The following is an 18,597-nucleotide window of genomic DNA, read 5'->3' as shown; positions in this document are numbered from 1 at the left end:
GATCGTCTGCTATTCGGTGGCCGGGCGCGCCCAGACTCGCGCCCTTTCCTGCCGTCTTGCGTCTCGTTTCTTTCTGCATCGTCTAGCAGTGTCTTGCTCTCATTCGTCAAGCATTCATTTACTGTTCGTCATTTTCTCATCACGGGCCAATGCCATGTATCTCTAGTGTAATCTATTCCAACTTCATTCACTCTCAAGGTAAAGAATGATAGAATCGGGAATTTTTTTTAAAGGAAAACAAATGCTGATTGTAACGTTCGGGCTTTCGCTTCACAGGAAACGAGTCTACCCAAAGACTTAGAAAAAAAAACCATTCCCAATCTCAGACTCCATATTAGTTGACAATTCTCTTAATGGTAAGTGTTGTATTATCAGGATGAATAAACTCACAAATTAGCCTCGTCAGCTAACTTACGACATAACATGCAAAAGTGAACCAGCATCGATTAGGGATTTGGGAGAGAAGCTCGATCGCTAGCTTGACATCGGCGCTGGCGCTGTCAACTTGCTGAATCTGTCAAGTGGTTGTTGGTCTACCTTTGCTCCCATGGATCTGAGTGAAGTAAATAACTTCAGTGATATACGTAATTGATTCTGTAAATACCGAAATAATTGTGCCTCGTTTGTAGCTTTTCTTCCCACTTGGTAATCGTATGGAAAGCTACGGACAACTGGCTACCTGCCGTTCGCGTTTAAAGCTACTCAGTTTTTTTTCCTACGAATCGTTGCAGTTTACTTAACGCTCTTGGATATTACATTCATGCAGTTTTTGCTCAGTCTATTTTTATATATATGTAATATATCTAACCAGCTTTAGCAATGATGAAAATAGGCACAAGAAGCAGCATTCTTGAATCAAAATTAACTGAGCGAGAGGAGAGTGCCATAAAAATCGTTATGAGTGTTTTTGCATTTACATTTCACGAATTTATAGACAAAAGCACAACGTTGTATTATAGTATATATGTATATATATATATATATATATATATATAGAGAGAGAGAGAGAGAGAGAGAGAGAGACGAGAGAGAGAGAGAGAGAGAGAGACATTGTTGCTGAGGCACATATATTATATATATATTAATAATATTATAAATATCATAGATACTATATATATATATAGTATATAATAATATATATATATAGGTTTTTTTGCCACGAAGGAAAAAATGAAAAGCGAGATAGCCGAGTACTTTCGGTCCTATTCTCGGCTATCTCGTTTTTTTCATTTTTTCCTTCGTGGCAAAAAACCTTTATTTATACATAGCATCACGTTTATATACTTCGTGATCAAGTTCATATATATATATATATATATATATATATATATATATATTACATATTATTATTGTAATGAACCTAAGAGAAAGAAATAAACTCAACAAACAATTAATTCTTCATTACAACGAGTAGTATACCTTAAAATTCGCGAAGCTAACTAACACACTTTAGTAAAATAGACAGGAATTAGATGGAGATAAGAAACCGTACTATACGTACGCGTCGGTATACGTGTGATAGCGAAAGACAAAGAAAGAAGTTAGCCTTTTAGACTTAATTCACAATATTAAATACAAAACAAACATTCGAGATACTTAAAAAAAAACAGTAATAGCATTGACAATAAATCAGAATTCCTATAACCTTAGGCCGAGTCGTCCGTTATGACCAATTCCGCTACTGTTCCACAAGCAGGATAGGAATTAGGCTAAGAATGATTATAACTAAGCCTGGGCGGCCTCTTAACCACTCCAAAGGTTCAGCAGGCTATGGCCAAGGGCAGATGACTGACGGGAGAGGCTCGCCACTCAAGATGCGATGAAGGGCGTCTTCCTAAATGCTACACAGCAGACTGCCACAACCCGTCAGAGACATGGGCGCTGAGGATCTCTCCAGAGGGATCCTTACCTTACCTGACAGACCTTACAGCTGTAAGGTAAGGTAAGGATATAAATACTTATTACTTTTATTTTGCCATACTACTGATTCTGTAGGGCCTTTCTGACACACACACACACACACACCTATATATATATATATATATATATATATATATATATATATATATATATATATGTGTGTGTGTGTGTTATATGTGTGTGTGTGTGTGTCGGAAAGGCCCTACGGAAAATCTTCCAGCCACCAGCTCCAGTACATCTAGCTTCTAAATAAAAATATTATGTTAGCTTTCCATACACTTATGATACCTCATTTATACCGCATTTGAGGGAGATAATGAGCAAACACTTCCCAGCAGTTGATGTGAAATTCATCATAAGGAATCCAAAAACAATAGGAGGATTCTTTCGACACAAAGAAAAATTGCCTACTTTGATGCGGTCTGGCCTAATTTACTTGTATACTTGAACAGACTTACGTTGGAAGCACTCGCCGACTGCTCAGAGTACGATGTGACTCACACATAGGCATTAGTTACCGCACAGGGATGAAGCTTTCTAGTCCAGAGCTTTCAAATATAAGAAACCATGCACAAATGTGCAAATGCAGAATCAACTACGATGATTTTAAGATATTTTTATCCAGCCCTAATGAAAACCAACTCCCTATACTCGAGTCCTTCGCCATTAAGCACCTTGTTCCAACATTGAATAACAACACTACTACAGCAGTTCCATTATACATTGCTTAGGCCGCCCACTCTTATCTCCTTTCCTTGGTTTTCTCGACTCGTTCTCGCTATGGCAGGCCTTTCAGCAACCGAACCTCGGATTGTAAGGTTTGTTTTATATATTTAAAAAAAATTTAACAATTTTTACTTAGTGATTAAACACTGTGTTTTTAATTATTTGATTTTTATTTAAATTTTATTTATATATTTTTTCTCGTGCTCATTTGTATGAAACAATTTATGTTAATCTTGCTGGACAAGTTTGTAATTTATATATTTTTGTTTTTTATAGCCTTGAAAATGAGACCATAGTCTTGAAACGTTGGCAACAATAAAGCAACCCAATGTATTGAGCTGTTTTGCCTTTTCACCTGCTATATATAATAATAGAATAAATATTAAGTATATAAGAAATATATATATATATCTATAATATTTCTATCTATATATATTATAATATATAACTATATTTATATATTCATACATATTGTCATGGAACCGACAATATCCATTGCCCTTACACAAAATTGTACAAACTACTGGAATTTTTCATGGCTGAAATTCATGCTTTTCGTGTTACAAGGCTGCTATATTTTTCTACAAGTCCTTTCAATAGGTCGCTGGGTAAGAATCGCTTTAATTTTCTTGCCCCTTTTTCTGAAACCTGGAAAATATGTCTGTTTTCAATTCTTTTTGCCGCTGGGAAATATTGAGATGAAAGAGGAACTCAGAATTCTTATTCAAAGCAGCATCTCAGTGTACAACACTTTCGGCCATTAGTACTATTGTTCAGATGAAACCTATTCGTATGGAGCAAGCCCACCACAGATCGAGCCGGTGAAATTCAAGCTTCCGAAGAATACTATGGCGTTCATTCGAAATGAGTAACAGAAACGGTCATGGAAAACACAGAGAGAAGTCCTTATTGCACGACATTCTATAAGGGAGGCAGTTCCACAGTCAGTCCAACGGACTCTGGAACTTTGGAGGGGAACTTCGACAGCGAGGCCCATATATACTACTGCATATCGGTGCTGCTGTGCGGCAAATCTGGTTGCTCTCGATCAATTGTGAATTAGTCAAGGGGAAGTGTTTTATATATATAAAAAATGCCGACTCTTTCGAGAATTCAATTTAACCAAGTCATTATATAACTTAATAGGTCTATCAGCATCCAGGGGAATATGCTGAGATGCACTATCTAATTTAAAGGGGGACCTACTAAGCCTGAGTGATTCCTTGATCTATTTAATGCGTAGCAATTTAATGTGCATGACCTTCAGAAACTTCTTCATGAAACGTCACTCCTTAATGCTTTGTAATTCATTAAAGTTGCATCTAAACGCTTGTGAGCCTGTGATTACGAGCGTCATAAATTACTCGACTCGGACAGTGAGGATAATTAATGTTTCTTTTGAAGTCGTGAATCCAATGTAAATTATCTTTATTGTTCGGTTAATTGCTGTTATCTCACTGCTGACACATGTGGTCACATCACACATGTTCGTTTTTGTCCAAGTCGTTTGATTGATTGTTGTGCCGAGTATTCACTACCAAGTGAATCTGTAATCACTGATGAAGAAGTTTCGGTGGTCCAATGGATAGTATGTTGTAGGAACTGCGTCTGTTTTTAAGTTGTTTCCGTGTATGTTTAATTGCCTGCAACTTTGGCTTGTTATCTACGCGTCACCTACTCCAACGTGCTATAGTACTAAACATGGCGGAAGTTCCTCGGGACGCCGTTTTTAGTACTAGCCCCTCGGGGATCAAAGTATTATACGCATACACTTCTATATTGTGTGGTCGACAAATTATATTAATAAACGATATCTTCGTTCGGCCGTCTACATTTACCATACTGTGTTTGGTACTAGCACCTAGGAGGAGGTGACGCGTAGGTAACAAACCAAAGGAGCACCTATTAAACGTGCATTGGTGAAAATAAGTTATAAACAGTTCCTACAACATACTTTTTTTTTATTACATTTCTCTCTTATTCATGAACTCTTTAATCAGAGAAAAAAATTATTATACGAAAATTACGCATTCTATTGATCATTACCGTGAACGTTTTTTTTTTTTTTTTTTTTTTTTTTTTTTTTTTTTTTTTTTTTTTTTTTATTAAACATTAACCTGCGAAGAAGACATATATGCCGGTTTATCGATGCACTCATAAACTTCGTATCACTTTTATGAATTTCACCGCGCGTTATTCCAAGTATTGACTTCCTGTCCTTATAACAGCGCTTTTTGATGTTCAATCTGTTTTATCTTGTTTGTCAAGTTCAAGTAACATTTTGTCTAGCGTCCTCGTGCAATTTTAATTAACTGTCATGTCGCCATGTTTAGCTACTCGTTTCGCAACCACGTCGATCGAGTATCGTTCAGCGATCAGTCGTTATTTTCGGTTCATTTGGGACTAGACTGATTTTGTTTCTTTCATTTTTTTCTCTTCACTTATCCATGAATATCTGATGATGTATCTCTTGAACTGTTGGTCTAATAAAGAGAGTTATCAAGGTTCGTCTAAATCGATGAGGCTGGATTTTGTGATGAAATTGTGAACCCCAATTTTATCACAAAATTAAACTCTTTAATTTAACAAAATTCATGAACTGAAAGGCGGACTCGCACCAACGGACAACTCACAAAAGCAAATCAACTTGCAAACATTTCACAACGATGACCCAAATGCACACAGGGCCAAGACAGGGATGTTTAAATAATAAAAACGCCCAAAAATCCCGTGACCTCAGTCCCCAGGATCCCGCCAGTCTCTGAAAGTTTCACACACACAAAAACTCATTTGTGCAACATTTCGCCTATTCGATATCTCCAATATCAATATTTACATGAACTACGATATTTATTATCTATGGAGGGATATTTATCAAATCGCATTTCAGAGAGTAAAAAGGGCAATGATCTCCATGTTTACATCAGTAAAATTATTGATGCTTCGGCCGGGTTGTGTGACGTCATAGATTATGGTCGGTTACATAAAGAATAGTGCATCGGACCTGCGCAACATGGGACTATTTAGTACTAACCCATAAATATACTGTTGTTTCTATTTCGTGGTGGAGCCGATCCCGTCAAAGCGTGTAGGGCAAAAGGCTCACTCACCTTCCCCGCTGCATGACCTATACCAAATAAAAAAGAAGAAGAAGAAAACGGTAGCTCAGTTTAGCTGAAATGTCTGTTCTAAAGGATTCCTAGTTCGTGAGCTGGATGATGGCTGCACTCAAGACTCGACAAGAACTTACATTTCATCGGCAAACCATGGAGACAGAGAACCAACGCATAGATTAATTACACAAACCCAACATGAAAATTTACTTTTCATTTCTTTTTTTATATATATTCATTATATAAAGACGGCGAAGACAATATGTCAATTGCATTAGAAAACAAGCAGTAGGCTACAGTTGTTACACACTGTTATTATGTACAGTAAGTTACAGAAGTGAAGCGACAAATCTCAGAATTGATCGAACTTCTTTAGAAACTCGTGGGGTTGCCAGTTAGAATATTTTATTCCAATTATTGTCATCCTATTTATCCGATAATACGTACCAGTGATTAACTATATAAGCGCAGAAAGTATTTCCCCAGTGAATGATCAACGTTAGTTCAATAACTGTTTATTAAAAAAAAAAAAAAATCCCAAAGAAACATCTGCGGCTCTCAAAGTGTGACATCATCAAGTGTTCACCACAGAGTGGCAGCAGGAACCGAGTGCATAAGCATTGGCCTAATATTTGTCAATTAACTTTCTATTTTTATAACATTATATCCAAAGTTATTATGATTTGTTTTGATAAACCACAGAGAAGTTTAGCATCTGATTAAATGAAATATAAATAAGACACAAGTCGGTGTAAAAAAAAAAAAAATCCAAGATATATGCGCGTTTAGCATTGGTTACATGGTTAGGCCTATTTCAAGAATCAAGGAATATATTTTCCAGCTTGTTAGTTAATAATTTCATCGTTTCTCAATTGTACAAAATTTTGCATGTGGAATTGCATTCAGGGTCGCACCAAACGAGTATTTTCGTAGGTTTCCACCTTTTTTTTTCAGTGCATAAGTGAGACTATTCTTGTCCATACGATCCGGAGTGTGAATATGCTTGGCGAGCATTATTTTAATTCGAGTATCTCCTGTTATGCTCTCTCTCTCTCTCTCTCTCTCTCTCTCTCTCTCTCTCAGGACCTTTTATCTATACTCTGTTTTTTCCATCTGTCCATACCGGCCTGTGGTGTTTTCGTATGGTAACACTGCGATCCCGGGTATTAAATAGTTACTCTATGTTGTAAGTTTTAGGTAAATCAAACAAGGATATTTGGGTGTACATTTGCAACTGAAAAGTGTTTTAATAATTTACTGTATGCGAATTACACCGTTAATACCATTAATATTCGAAATAAGATATTATTAAAGCCCGGGACGCAGTGTTACCATGCGCAAACACCACAGGCAGATGGACAGATGGAAAAAAACAGAGTATAGTCAGGAATAACCAGAGGTCTGTTTTAAGAATCGAGCACTAGGCCTATTGGTCGTGCTCAGGTGCTTCTATAGGTGGTGATTTTACGGGTGTTCTGGTTGCTTGCGACCGTCTTTCTTATTATATAGCGAGTCTGTTTCCCAAGTGAAAGGACAGGTCCTGGTGTCGGTCCTGAAGGTTTTATCTTTGCCTAAATAACAGACAGTGGCCCTGCATTGCAAGCCTTGCTATGCCCGTCCTAGTCACTTGAAGGTAGCAGCAGCAGTTAGAGCCTTTCTCGAAGATAGTATTTTATGCTCGGTCTTCGAAGCTAGAATCAGAACTACCAACCACACCCAACTTCTCTATTGAATCTTGGTGCACTCATGGCTGATTATGTTTAATGTCGCGGAGATTTTCCCTTTACATTCTATTGAGACTTGCATGGTTTTATGCATCTTCGCTAAAATAATTGATAATACACTATGATATTAAATATTTGTTTCCACATTCCTCGAAATATACATTGGAAATGTTGGTAATCATGTGTTGAATGAAAATTTCAAATTGTTTCGTTTCTATAGTTTGAAGTAATTACTATACTTTAAAGTAATTACTATTACAGCAATTTTTTCTTATGATTGTTATAAATATCATAGATTTGATATTTTTGCATCATACGTTAGCTTTATTTTGCTTGATAGAGCTTTCACTGTAGAAAAAAAATAAGTTTTCAGCTACGAGTTGTAGTTGCCAGTTAGTGAATTTCGAACGAAGTCCTCTGAAATTTGTCGCTTCCCTTCTGGAACTTACTGTACTTTATAATAAAGAAGCAGAAGAAACAATGCAATAGTCTTATAAATGAGATATCATATATTTTCAAAAAGTTATATTCCCTTTGTAAGCGAGCGAGCGAGCGTGCGGGCACACACACACACACACACACAAACACAAACACACATACGCTCAAAATTGTGTAACTTCAATGATTCTTCTTCTTTTATGCTTAGGTTTGCAGATTTCCAAATGATGAGAATCTTAGAAAAAAAAAAAGTTTTGTCAAAAAGAATATTGATTTGAATAGTGTTTTGCGTGAATTAAGAAGTTCCGCTTGGCTACCAATCCAGTGGTCCGAAGTTCGATTTCCGGCTCGGCCAACGCTGAATCAGAGGAATTTATTTCTGGTGATAGAAATTAATTTTTCAATCTAATTAATGTGTTTCGGCTCCCACAATAAGCTGTAGGTGATCAGCTGGTTCCTACCCGCTTCAAAATATCTAATCCTTCGGGCTAGCCCTAGGAGAGCTGTTCATCAGCTCAGTGGTCTAGTTAAACTAAGATATACTTAACTTATGTGAATTAAGGAGGAAATCTTGTGGCTTTGTTGACATGGGCACATAATTAGATAATGATAGCATATATTCCCTTAGTAGAGAGGCTCTTGCATAATGGTAACTGCAGTAAATGGCAGCTGAAAACTGCCTGTTGGATATTTCTTGATTGCAGGTCTTGATTCTCACGAACGAACGGGTAAATTGGATTCAGCAACGTTTATGTGGGCTTCATTCCTGTTGGGGTTGCTATTGCATCATTGACATAGTTATATTTTGATGGTCTGCCAAGCAATGCTGCATCCCACATCCACTAACTAAGTAACCGTATGTTGAAGCTGGTAAATACCTGTCCACTCTATAATCATACTCTGTTTGTTTTTTTCATATCCACCCGCCTGTGGTGTTTGTGTATGGTAACACTGCGTCCCAGGAGGCTTTAGATAGTTACGCTATGTGTAAGTTTTAGGTAAATAAAAGGATATCTGGGTGTACATTTGCAACTGAAAAGTGTTTTAATAATTTACTGTATGTGAATTACATCATTAATATTCGAAATGGGATATTGTTATTATTGTTGAATGTAAGTTGAATGTAACTATCTAAAGCCCGGGATGCAGTGTTACCATACGCAAACACCACTGGCGGGCGGGCAGATGGAAAAAAAAAACTGAGTATAGGAAACATTGATTGCAGACAAATTTTTCGGACAAGGATGGGAAAGGTATGTAGTATAATACCACAGCCAATGCCATTCACTCAAAAGGGCTCTCCCCTACACGTATACCGCGTCCGGGTTACCTGTTGTGCTGTGCTTTGTAAGCGTTTTCTGCACAATAAATTGTTTTCTCTCTCGAACAATGTTTGCAAACAATGTTTCCTAGTGTGGACAGGCCTCAAGAAACTCGTTTGATGACAGGAAAATATTGTATTGATGGAGAGAAGACAGCTCAATTAAATGGATTTGTAGAATAAATTAGCGCAATATGAACGTTAATAAAGATGCGCATCTAGGGAACTTAAGATATGCGCATATAGATTGGTCATAGATAAAAGTGAATGTTAGATTAGCAGCTCAACTACTCTGTGAAAATGAATGTTAAACTAGCAGCTCAATTACTCAGTAGCTAAACCCCTGCAATTTTGTCTTTTATAATGACCTCAGATAATTTCGAGGATGCGAGGCAACAATGAAGTTCATTCACAATTTTCAACCATCTATTTGACATCACGAATGAGAGAAAAGTGAGGTCTTTTGGCTTGAAAAAGCCATCGCAGGAATAAAAAAAAAATACGAAAAGCTGATTTAAGATTCATAGTTAATGTAGAATGCTAATTTCCTTAAGATAAAAAGATAATATGAAAGGGGGTGTTTTTAGAGGTAGGGCTGAGGATTTGGTGCGTCCATCCGTCCCAGAGATTTCACGGATTAGTACTATATATGGAAACTGACCTCCTGTGATACCTCCACCCTATTAAACCTCTTTCGTCCAAATCATAAGTACCTGATAGTACTAATTGTCAAGAGTCGGGTGTTTGTATATCATCAACCCTAGATAACAAAAGGTGAAGAAGATACAAAACAATTTTGTGTCAAGATAAGTCGATACTGTTGGTGGGAGGCAAGGGGAGGTGGGGGGGGGGGGGAATTAATTCTGTCAACACCCAACAGAGACTTGACTGGATAAACTCTGAAGACAGCGTAGAGAGTTTATGTCTCGCCACAAGCTGACAGTACTCCTCCATTAGTTAGCCCAGTCCACAGGTAGTACAGCTGTCTTCAGCCATCTTGGAAACGCCTTGCTCTGTCACAAGCTACTGCCCAACGTGGATCGCCTATCCGTCAACTCAGCCCCCTGGACATGGGGCATGGGCACACAACTCAAAACCCATGTCTTTCCTGACAGCAGGTCCCTGCTAACCTTCATGCATCCCAGAGCTATTGGACAACTCAGGTTATGACCCCCCCATGCTGGTCAACCTTACACTGACCGCTTTCACGGCCACATTGTCAGATACGGTCTCCTCCAGGGAGTTCGTGAAAATAGTATTGGCGAAGGTAGGACCCAATGGGCTTCCCATCGCCATCCCTTCCACCTGTCTGAAACAAGAATTTTTATAACGCACATGAATTTAATTTAAATATTCTAACCTCCAGCTGGGCAGCCTTTCACAAAGAAACGGGATCCTTGGCAATCTATTTGATTTCAGTGGGGAATTGATTCCCTTCCCGATATTTCTATCGAGTAGTACCTAGCAAACTCTTCCTGACCTTGACAATGAAACCACCTGTCACCATAATTTACTGGTCTTGAGTTGTGTGATTTATGCTGAGATCGCTTTGCTACGTGACAATGCCTTCTGAAAGAAATGTGTGACTTTTTAATTGATGATGAATTGCCAGTCTTGAATCTGAAGTTCATCGAACGTAATCCTCTCACTAAAAGTCCTTTTTTCAGAGCGAAGCCCCTCTCTGACATCCAACATTATAAATATATACCTGTCCCAGATGCAGTCAGGGAACTTACATACTACGTTGGATGCGACGTAATGTAGGTCTGAAGGAAGGTGCTCAGTGTTCGCTCCTGTGCTCATCAAGGAGTCAGCTTCTTCAAAAGGACGGATTACAGATTGTCCAATCCTGCAGTGTCCAACATTGGTACTAATCATTCACAAATTTGTGGTACCTACCCGTTTGGACATGAGTGATTTTAAAATCATTGGATGGTGCTGGAGTCTATTCTAATAAAAACAAATGTGCCCACACTAAATACCCAATCCTCGTCCACCCAACTGTTTATAGTCTAATTACCTGTTTTTTTCGATTTCTACGTTCGTTGTCATTATCTTCTTCATATGTTTATTTTCTTTCTCTCTCTCTTTTAGTTACTTTTTAACTCTTGCCTTGGCAGGTTTTTTCCAGTCTTCCATGTGTTGTTTTACTAATGTTATATTCATGGGGCTTGTTAAAAAAAGTGTTTTAATTAAACAAACATGTTATAAAGACTAAGAAAACGTATGCACTGATTTAAAGTCTAGGTAAGAAGATAGTAAAAGCATATGTGTGTATATATATATATATAAAGTGTGTGTGTGTGTATATAGCAGCTGTAAGAAGTAGACCTATATGGAGGTGCTTGCAGTGTCACTGTGGCTCCGGGTAAGAGAATGAAAGTATAAATGGACAAGTTTAGAGAACTGGAAGGGTAAAATCTACTGTGGCAGGAGACATATCCGTGGTAGTGATTGTACGTATACGATTCAGGAGTGGATATGAAGGAGAGCGCACGACTGGGTGGGGTTGGAGAATTCGAAAAAGGGTAGGCATTTCAGATGCATACATAGGTGACAGTGATTCAGAGAGAGAGAGAGAGAGAGAGAGAGAGTTACAAGGATTAGGATGTCTCAAAGACTTTTTAGTGCATCCGAGGAGACATCGTGTGCTCACTTATCTCTAGGAGCAGGTTTTACTGTGCATTCGCAGTGTCCTAATGGTTTTGTATAGCTTTCTTTTAAACTCTTCCACACTTGCTGTTTACAACTTCTGGTGGCAGTTTATTCCATGCGTCACATAACTTAAACGTAAAGAAGTTCCCACAATGGGATGTGTCGTATTTCTTCAGTTCCAGTTTCCATCCATTATTTCTTGTCTGGTTTTCGTTTACTGTAAATAGGTTACTGTCTACTCTTGTTATGCCTTTCAGTATTTTAAATGTTTATATTAGTTGTCCTCGCAATCGTCGTGTTTCTGACCCATACATGTTCAGGTTCTCTAGTCGTCTTCGGTAACCTATTTGCCTGATGGATGGAATTAACTTTGTGGCTTTTGCTTGTACTCCTCCTTTTCTTAGTGTTGGTGACTAAAACTGTAATGCACATTCAAGATGAGGTCTAACTATTGATGTGTAGAGCTGCAGCAATGTTTCCTTGTTTCTGTATTTGAACTGCCTCTTTGTGTATCCCACTAGTTTCTGTGCCTTCTTTCCTACTTTTATGCACTGTTTTGTGGATTTTAAGTCCTTGGTAATAATAACTCCAAGGTCCTCCTCTTGTTCTACACTACTTATGTCATTCCCAAGCAGCATGTAGCTGACATGAAGGTTGTTTGTTCCTATCTGTAACACTTTACACTTATCCAAGTTAAAAGGCATTAGGCATTTTTTTTACCACTCTCCTATTTTCATTAGATCATTTCTTAAACTATCCACTGCATCTGGGTCTGCTGCATTTACACCTAGTTTGACGTCATCTGCAAATTTGGCGATCCTGCTAGTTAAGCCTATATCAATGTCATTAATGTAAATAAAAAACAAGAGAGGGCCAAAGGACAGAACCCTGGGGAACTCCGGTTGTAACATCTGTCCATTCCGATTCTTCACCATTTATTACGAATCTCTATTTTCTATAAGTTAGCCAGTCTTCGACCCAGTCTGCTGTTTCTCCTACAATTCCTGAAGCTCTAACTAAATGTCATTAGTTTCTTGTGTGGGACTTTGTCAAAGGCCTTTTGGAAATCTAAGTAGAGTATATCTATTGCTTTACTACTGTCGTAAATACCGAGCATTATGAAAAAACTCCAAGAGTTTTGATAGGCATGATCTGGTTTGTCTGAAACCGTGTTGGCTGTTTAACAACAAGTTGTTTCTATCAATGTGATCTACAATTTGATCTGCAATATTATGGACTCAAAAATCTTGCAAACGACCGACGTTAGACAGATTGGTCTATAATTTCCCAGCTCTTCTCTTGGACCTTTTTTGTAAACTGGGGGCAGTGAGAGAGAGAGAGAGAGAGAGAGAGAGAGAGAGAGAGAGAGAGAGTGGGGGGGGGGGGGGGGGTGGGGGGGGGGGGGGGGGGAGACTGTTGATAAATACGGATTTTCTGGAGTAAGTGGGGATGGTCAGGAGGGTCTCGGTGGTAGTATGTGTTCACGACAGGACTTAGAATTGTTGGAAGTAGTACGTGGCTACCTGATGAGAACGCAGTCCTTTGCGGAGGGTGAGTCTGTTGGGACAGAAAACGGGCAGAGCTGAATGATACAAGAGTGGAAGGGGTTGGTTTGAAATTTTCTAATATGGTCTAATTTCATTCCTTCATTTCCACCCTTTAGCCATGCTAATATAAAACAAAAATTCATATATCAACCAGAATAGAATACAAAATACTTCTTGCAGTCTTTAAAGCACTAAGATGTGGTGAACCAACGTATCTGAGAAACGGCTTAAGCTTCTTTAGACCTGAAGTGAATAGTTTGACCAGACACGCAAGGGAGGCGTATGGCCTATTTGTAAGTCAGGCGAGAGAGAATTTGAACAGTGCGCGCCAAGATTGTACAACAAAATACCGCCTGAGGTGAAGCTCGTACAAGAAAAAAGCAAATTTTAAAAAGAAATACAGGCTCTCCTGTTCTGCAGGAGATATGATACCGACCAGAAGACACTAAAAGACAATTATGAAATATCAGAAGCTACTTATCTAGAATGCGTACGAGGGCCCGCCACAGAGGGAATCAAGTGGAGGGCTGTACATAAAACCAGGCTAAGAGAACAAAGTGAAGAACAGCAGCGCCAGTATGGGAATGAATGCGCCTCGCTGTCGAACTTTCCCAAAGTTCCAGGGGTCCTTTACTCCCCACACCGCTGGACTGTGGAACAGCCTGCCTTCAGAGGAAGTTGCCGTGCAACTGGAACTTCACAATTCCAAGCGAAGATGGAATGCATTACTACCCTAACATAATTCTCCTTGCATTATAGTAATTTACTCATATTTTTGTCTATTCAGTTATTTATTTGTTATTTTATCTGTTTTTTCAGATTAACTGATCTCCTCTCTGCATTTCCAATTACATTCTGTTTTTCTGTCAAATGAACGCCGTAATAATCTTTGGAAGCTTGAAGTTCAAGTCAAAAAGCCTTGTGGTGCGCTTCTAATAACAAAAATATTAGACTAAGGTGAGACTTCTAACGGTTATTTGTACAAACGTCTTTTCCCTGGCTTGGCCTCCGTTGCACAGTCTCTTCTACCCAAGTCCCTCTATCTATCCAGTGGCAGTGAAATCCAGTTCCACATGGGGGTCATTTAGTAAATATTCGATGCAATTTCGGCCCAAACATCCAAGGTACTTCCTGCAGGTTTTAGGCCTCTTTGGAAAGGCCCAAAGTTGTGAGCTATTAGTCCCTTTTATGTCCTTGTTTTTCTGAATTATTATTATCATTATCATTCAGAAGACGAACCCTATCCATCTGGAACAAGACCACCAAAGGGGCCACTGACTTGAAATTCAAGCTTCCAAAGAATACTATAATGTATTCGTTCGAAAAAAGTAACAGAAGACACAGGGAAATACATGAAGAAGAGACCCCACTCATTAAAACAAAGAAAATCAAATTAATAAATTAACAAATAGATAAAAATGTATCAAGATGCAAGGAAAATAGAGTATTAGGGTAGCAATGCATTGCACCTTCGCTTTGGAACTTCTGAAGTTCCAACTCCACCACTTCCTCTGGGAGGCTGTTTTAGACATCTCTGAAAGCTGAAAATGGCTGTCTTGATAAGCTCCCTAAGCTCTGGCAGACATAAAAGGGCGATGCACTTTTTGGAAACCAGAAATCCTTCATCCCCTTGGGCCTTGGGGTTCAGTTTAGGTCCAAAACCTTCCCAGGACTCACTCATGAGTTCACTTGGTGCATCTTCTTCGTTACCCGTCGTCAATTCGGACGACCTTTCTCCTGTGTGGAAATAAAGCAATAATGCATAAGTGCAGCGGTTCTCAATTTTTTTTTTACCAATGCACCCTTTCGCCATATGTCAGAATGTCTTCCCCCAACCCCCACCCCTTTCCAAAATTGTCTGCCCCAAAAGGTGCATTCCAAATAATGAGACAAAATACTAACACAAACACGCAAGCTAGCAGAGAGAAAGCCCGGCATGACCTCTCGGTAGTGCGGACCGATGCACCCTGCGTTTTGTGTGGTCCTAGAGCCAGTTTGAGCCTGCCAATCTGTGGTCATAATTCCACCTCCCCCCCTAGCCCCCATGAACTCTGAAATCTGTCCTGTGCCCCATTTAAAACAAAATTACAATAGCTAGAATTTAAGCCTGTTTGCATATGAGGTAACATCTCACCAGTCTGTGACTTTATTCTTAGGCCATTGTTACCCTAACATGTCATCAGTATTAAGTTCTGTCAGAGTTACCCAAGTTGACAGTTGCATTGCTCTTTCATTAAGTCCCCTGCACCTTGTAGATAGCCCCCGTGAGCAAAGAGGAACTCTGTTTCACCTTAGATGTTGTAAATTGAGAAGGAACTCCTCTTTTTAAGGATGACAGAGAACTTTAAGTAGTAGGTACATCAGTATGTAGTGAGCCACAGAATCAGTTGTTTTTACGGAAGTCGAGGTTGGAATGCATGAAGGATTGTTGAGCCAACTTTCCGTTATATAAGTGGAGTGTGGATGTTCAATGGAAATGATAAATTGTTTGCTTAGCAGATGCCATTTATTCCTCACACCGTTGGTTTGTGGAACAGCCTCCCTGACGAAGTCGTGCAGTTGGAACTTTGGAAGTTCAAGCGAAGATGCATGCAATGCTACTACCCTTTGCGTTGTAATAATGTGCTTACATTTCTGTTTACATATTTATTTATTTATTCATTTGTTGAATCGTCTGTTTCTTTTCCAATAACTTATCTCCTCTTTCTGTATTTCCCTTTACCTTCTGTTATACTTCTTTCGAAGTGAACGCCATGAGATTCTTTGGAAGTTTGAATTTCAGGTCAATGGCACCTGTGGTGGGTTTGTTCCATATGAATATATCTTCTGAATAATAATAATAATAATAATAATAATAATAATAATAATAATAATAATAATAATAATAATAATGAACAAGTAGATTTATAGGGGGATGCAGTACAAGAGGCAAAAAGAGTATGAAGCAGTGGATCCTAGACTATTTTTAGTCTTGTTGAAAGATTAGTAAAAGGTTCCGTTGCCGAAAATACAATAAATCCCTGAAGTGTTTAGGAAGCAGAAAGAGATGGTGTGAAAAAGGTATATATTGTATAGGAGGGGTTTTTATATCCAGGAAGCAAGACAGCACGTGTATGACAGGACGTGAATGGAATGGTGCATTCTAAGCAGGTAGTAATGCTATGGAAATTTTTAGTAGTAGCTACAGAGATTCATTCACGATTCGTCAGTTAAAGTGTAAATATAGTAGTGGTGGCTGCTGTGTTTGTTTTTTTCGAGACTCCGACAGAGAGAGAGAGAGAGAAGAGAGACGGCCGAAGAGAGGAGGAGAGAGGTGGACGAGGTGGAGAGAGAGAGAGAGGAGAGAGACGAGAGAGAGAGAGAGAGGAATACTTGGAGAGAGAGAGAGAGAGAGAGAGAGAGAATGTGGGTGGATGAAACCCAGGTGGGGGCGACTGGCGAAACTAAGCTTGGCCGAGTTCCGTTCTGTAAATAAAATACGTCATCCCGCAGTGAATGGGCCTGAGGAATCTGTCAACCAGGGTTACTGGGTCTACTCTACCCCTTCCCATTTAGATGATTTCCTTCCCTTTTTGGTGGGCGTGATCTGAAATACGTTTAGCCTATTAAGGACGTTAATTTTCAGCATTTCTATTTCAACAAAGTTTCGGTTGATGTTGACGGGAATTAGAGTTAAGAAAGTGGAAGACTCAAGTACAAAAAATATCGATGAATATATGGTATTAACTTGTAATGTTAGTGACTTTAATTATATTTAAATAGTATATATAATTTTGAATGATGAAAGTCCTGCGTAAAATCAATTGACACCCCCCCGGGGGCCAATGTAATTTAGGCCTGTAGTCTCTGTAAACAAAACCGCTGGCTCTGAGTGAGACTCCGACGGGAAGATGGCGAACCACTATGAAATCCCGAAGTGGTGAGTTTTCTGCCTCGTTAGACGGAATTATGGCTATGTAAAGGACTTCGCCATGGTTCGTGTGTGCCCAGGGGACCTGGCAATAGATTCATGAGCTTGACATCTCGAACTTTCCATTCAAAGGCTTGGCATCGGGGCTTTCAAATGGGTCGGGTCTGGGCTGTTTGGTAGGTACTTCTGCCGAAGTTTCTGACGAGGCCCTGGGCCACCTCTTCATTTCGGGCTGGGGGTCTGCTAACAGAGCGTGGCAACGGGGCGAGATTCTTCAGGAGAAATACCCGCCGGGTCTCGATTACTTAAATTAACCAAATGTAATGTCGTTGAGTGTCGGCGAGTGCCCCCTGACCTGATCGGGGCATGGCGCCCTACTAAGGAAGGTAAGGTCTGGTGGTTAGCTAGGTCAGGACACGTTTCAGCGCTGATTGACCTCAATGGTCCCAGTGCTGTACCTCTGCTCTGCTAAGGTAGTAAATGACCGAGCGGTGGCAAAGCGGTCACCTTCCTCCAAAAAGTACCTAGCTAACTTGAATTCGCTGCTGTGAGCATCAGTCCAGAGTTGTGGCCCATCCAGGCACTGCAATGTAGCCTCTATACTCCTCTCAAAGTAAGATTTTTCTCCTAGCTAAATTTTGGAATACCTAGTGGAATAATTCAAGCCCTTTTTCAAGAAGTGGCCGTATTCCGGGAGAGGCGGCCGCTACGTCGCCACTTGGTCGTTTACCCTACAATTTGAAATGGTTTGTAGAAGTGTCAAGTTTTGTATCAGATCCTGAAATGCAGTACCTGAGTAGGACAGTTAAAAATTAATTAATAAATAATGCTTCTAAAAGAAAAATTAAAAGATGAAGACATCATAGAATAGGTAATGGATAAGAATGAGATGACAAATAGGGTAAACAACCGCAGACGATCCATCGTCATCGCGCTGGCCAGGCCTTATTCACTTGATATTTAATTGGTGAAACAAGAATACAATTACAACTTTAAGCATACCATTCAAAAGATTGAAGTTTTGTCAACATAATGTGATAGCTATATGAAAGCCCCATACGAACTAAAGGTAGTTCTAGGGTACTTATCTGCGGCGGCCTAGACTATGGCAATTGCGGTTTTTCTATGCAGTTTTACCTACTGAACAAGAATTTTAAGTAATATTTATTCGGACGACTGTAATTAACCCCCAGGGGCCAGTACTAAACACGGCGAAATACAGCCCCCAATCCCTAGTGGATGT

The 18,597-nt window shown here is 39.2% G+C and overlaps 1 protein-coding gene across 1 annotated transcript in view; it reads left to right on the top strand.

Annotated features, from left to right (window-relative positions):
• The first annotated feature begins 17,224 nt into the window (after positions 1 to 17,224).
• Positions 17,225 to 18,597, top strand: part of LOC135222047 (nuclear inhibitor of protein phosphatase 1-like) — a 53,725-nt gene continuing 52,352 nt past the window's right edge. Inside the window, 1 exon segment of the mRNA XM_064260182.1 lies at positions 17,225 to 17,363. Within this exon segment, the coding sequence (XP_064116252.1) occupies positions 17,335 to 17,363 (29 nt within the window). The 5' untranslated portion in view covers positions 17,225 to 17,334.

The sequence above is a fragment of the Macrobrachium nipponense genome, chromosome 3 (genome assembly GCF_015104395.2).
Source record: "Macrobrachium nipponense isolate FS-2020 chromosome 3, ASM1510439v2, whole genome shotgun sequence".
Classification (NCBI taxonomy): domain Eukaryota; kingdom Metazoa; phylum Arthropoda; class Malacostraca; order Decapoda; family Palaemonidae; genus Macrobrachium; species Macrobrachium nipponense.
Note: the sequence above shows the minus strand (reverse complement) of the source record. Positions and strands in the feature narration are given on the sequence as shown.